Below are 2,495 nucleotides of genomic sequence, written 5' to 3'. Positions count from 1 at the left end.
GATTCTCTCCCCCATCCCACCGGGGGCAAGGGAGAGTGAGCAAGCAGCTGTGTGGTGCTCAGTTGCCGGCTGAGGTTAAACCACAACAGCATGAAAGACCTACGATATCAAGCATTTGCCCCCTCCGTCTCTGTGGTAAAAGAAAGTTAAAGTGGTTGGGTTTGATTTCTCCTTAACAATCTCATATTGCTGTTATCACCTACTCATTAATCTCCAGATGTTTACAAGTAATTTGTCTGATTATTTAGTCCAGAATCTTTTGGGAAACTGAAATGAAGCAGACCAGCCTATACTTGCCCTACTTCCTTTCCTCCCTCCCTTCGTTGGACTTTTAAGAGAGACTGAAATTAGAACAATCATCTCCCATTGTAAAACAGAAACTAGTCAACAGTCTCCTATAACAAAATACTCAAAATCAGAAATAAGAGTTGGAAGACAACAGAGGACAGCATTTGGGCAGAGAGGAAGTCTGAAGTACCTGGAGGCTTGTAACTAGGAATTACAACTTATTTGTATTACCTGAAATCTTCTGCTTCTTCTTGGGAGAGTCTTTAAGATCTTCGCCTTCCCCTTGCTCAGATTTCCTCTTGCCTTTCAATAGTACTTCTGCTAAGCAGTAAGAACAGAAATGCTTCAGTCTCATTATTCAGCCTGGATAACAGCTTTGAGTCTGCTGCTGCTGCAGCTTATCCTCATATTCTATACTTAAAAAAAAAAAAAAAAAGTAGTTTTTCTAAGGCACCTGGACACCAGTGAGCTAGACACAGCCTTTTGACTCAGTAACGTTTGAGGCACTCCACAGCGTGCAATCCTCCGACACAGTAGATATGGAAGAAACAGTGCCACAGCATGGTCTGGGAAAATAATGCTCCTCAGGAAGAGAGCCAGAAGGTGCTAGGTTATGTCACAAAAAGCTCATCTGCACACACAAAAAGGAACATAGAGAAACAACGGCAGGTGGGGAAACCCAAATAATGTCCTGCATCCCTCACTACTTCCAGGCCTATCAAAGGCTTATCTCCATGAACACAGAGAAGTACAGAAGCACAAAGGCAGACAAGGGAACACAAATTATAGACCTAAAGAAACAGACAACCTTCCTCCCAGGTCTGTCCCAGGAAACCCACCAGGATGAGTCAATGGGAGCCGCTCTGGAGTGCCCTTTGGAAGGGGGGGGGAGCAGTGAGAAGGGAGAGTGTGGTGTTAATGCCTAAAGACACATGGGATGCTAGCCAAGAACAATTAAGGATTCCACAAGACTGGGATGGTTAGGAATGGTATCAAAGGAAGGGAAAGGGAGAGAATTAGCTGATTTGGGAAGGATCAAGTGTGGGAAAATAGAGGTATAAGAGGATAAAAAGGGCCACTTGCTTGTAAACAGGTGGTTGGTCAGTATACAAGTCTGGTCATGCCTGACACCAAATCAGAGGGACCAGGGGAGAGCAGTGTCTGTGGGTGTGACCCTGTCTGTAAGGAGGCCTACACCAGCAACTGGCATGGCTCTGCAAGCCTCAGGGGCTAGTATGTCCACATACCAGCAATTGAGGAGACCAGGATCCAAATGCCAGATACTGAGTAGACTGAGTGTTTAAGTCCAGCTACAGGAGAGATCCACATTGCACATATGTGTGCACACCCAAATGTACACATACATATATATGTACTTCTTTCTCATACACTTTTTATATATGCTTCTTTTCTCTCACTAACACATCTTCATCCTGATCAGCCAGAGAGGTAAACAGGATGGAGGCCGCTGGTGCTGTTTGTCTGAGTGCTGAGCGTGCAGAGGCTGGCTCACCAATCATGTTGATTGGTGTGGCTGGCTGCGTATACATGTTGTATACATGTGTTTATACCTACAGGAATACACGCTTAGTCTCGCTACTGGTTGGACCTGGGGGTGTGGAGCTGCAGCAACTTCACTTCTATCAAGCTACCAGATTCGTCTCTCCCCACAACAGGATGGAATACAGATTCTGACGCAGAGATAAGAAGAAAGTGCATTAAAGAAGAGTGAAGTTTTGGCTCTCAGCCACGCGAAAAGTTTGGAAAACAGCTCCTAGGCCAGGAAATCTGAATGTTCCTACAACAACATAAGACCCAAACCACTCCAAATCAGAAAATTGTAAGTGGCAGAAGCAAGAAAATAAAAGAAATAAAAACATCCTTAAAAAAAAAAAATCTACCAACCACAAAAGCCGTGTCTAATCCAGAATACTGCTGAATGGTCCCTTTTTCTACATCTTTACTGTTGTTTGTTCTATTTTCAAAGCTCTCAAGGCATATTCCTGATATGATTGGCAGAACCCTTATACTTTTCTCTTCTACAGATAAAACTGAGTTCAGTCACAGAATCATTAATTTTAACAGACAAGTCACTCAAAAGGAATTGCATAACATCAGAGAATTTTACCTATGTTTCTGCAGTGGAGGAAGTTTACTTCTCCTAATACATGAGCAGCATTAGCAAGCTTGTAATTTGTGGCTGAACC

General features: G+C 43.5%; 1 protein-coding gene across 3 annotated transcripts in view; it reads right to left on the bottom strand.

Moving 5' to 3' along the window:
- ZNF512 (zinc finger protein 512) overlaps positions 1–2,495 on the bottom strand; it is a 25,081-nt gene that overhangs the window by 20,747 nt on the left and 1,839 nt on the right. Inside the window, exons 1-2 of one of the 3 annotated variants that reach the window (XM_009326901.1) lie at positions 743–822; positions 520–606 (exon numbers count right to left, since the gene is read on the bottom strand). Coding sequence is in view for 2 of the 3 variants with exons in the window: in XM_009326902.1 (XP_009325177.1) it covers positions 520–609 (90 nt within the window). In the remaining variant the exon portion in view is untranslated. Of the gene's footprint in view, positions 1–519; positions 610–742; positions 823–2,495 lie in introns of those variants that run through there. The other 2 variants (XM_009326902.1, XM_009326900.1) reach the window with 2 other exon arrangements.

Source organism: Pygoscelis adeliae, unplaced genomic scaffold (assembly GCF_000699105.1).
Source record: "Pygoscelis adeliae isolate BGI_AS28 unplaced genomic scaffold, ASM69910v1 Scaffold487, whole genome shotgun sequence".
Taxonomy (NCBI): Eukaryota; Metazoa; Chordata; class Aves; order Sphenisciformes; family Spheniscidae; genus Pygoscelis; species Pygoscelis adeliae.
The sequence above is the reverse complement of the archived record's forward strand: the minus strand, read 5'-3'. Positions and strand labels throughout refer to the sequence as shown.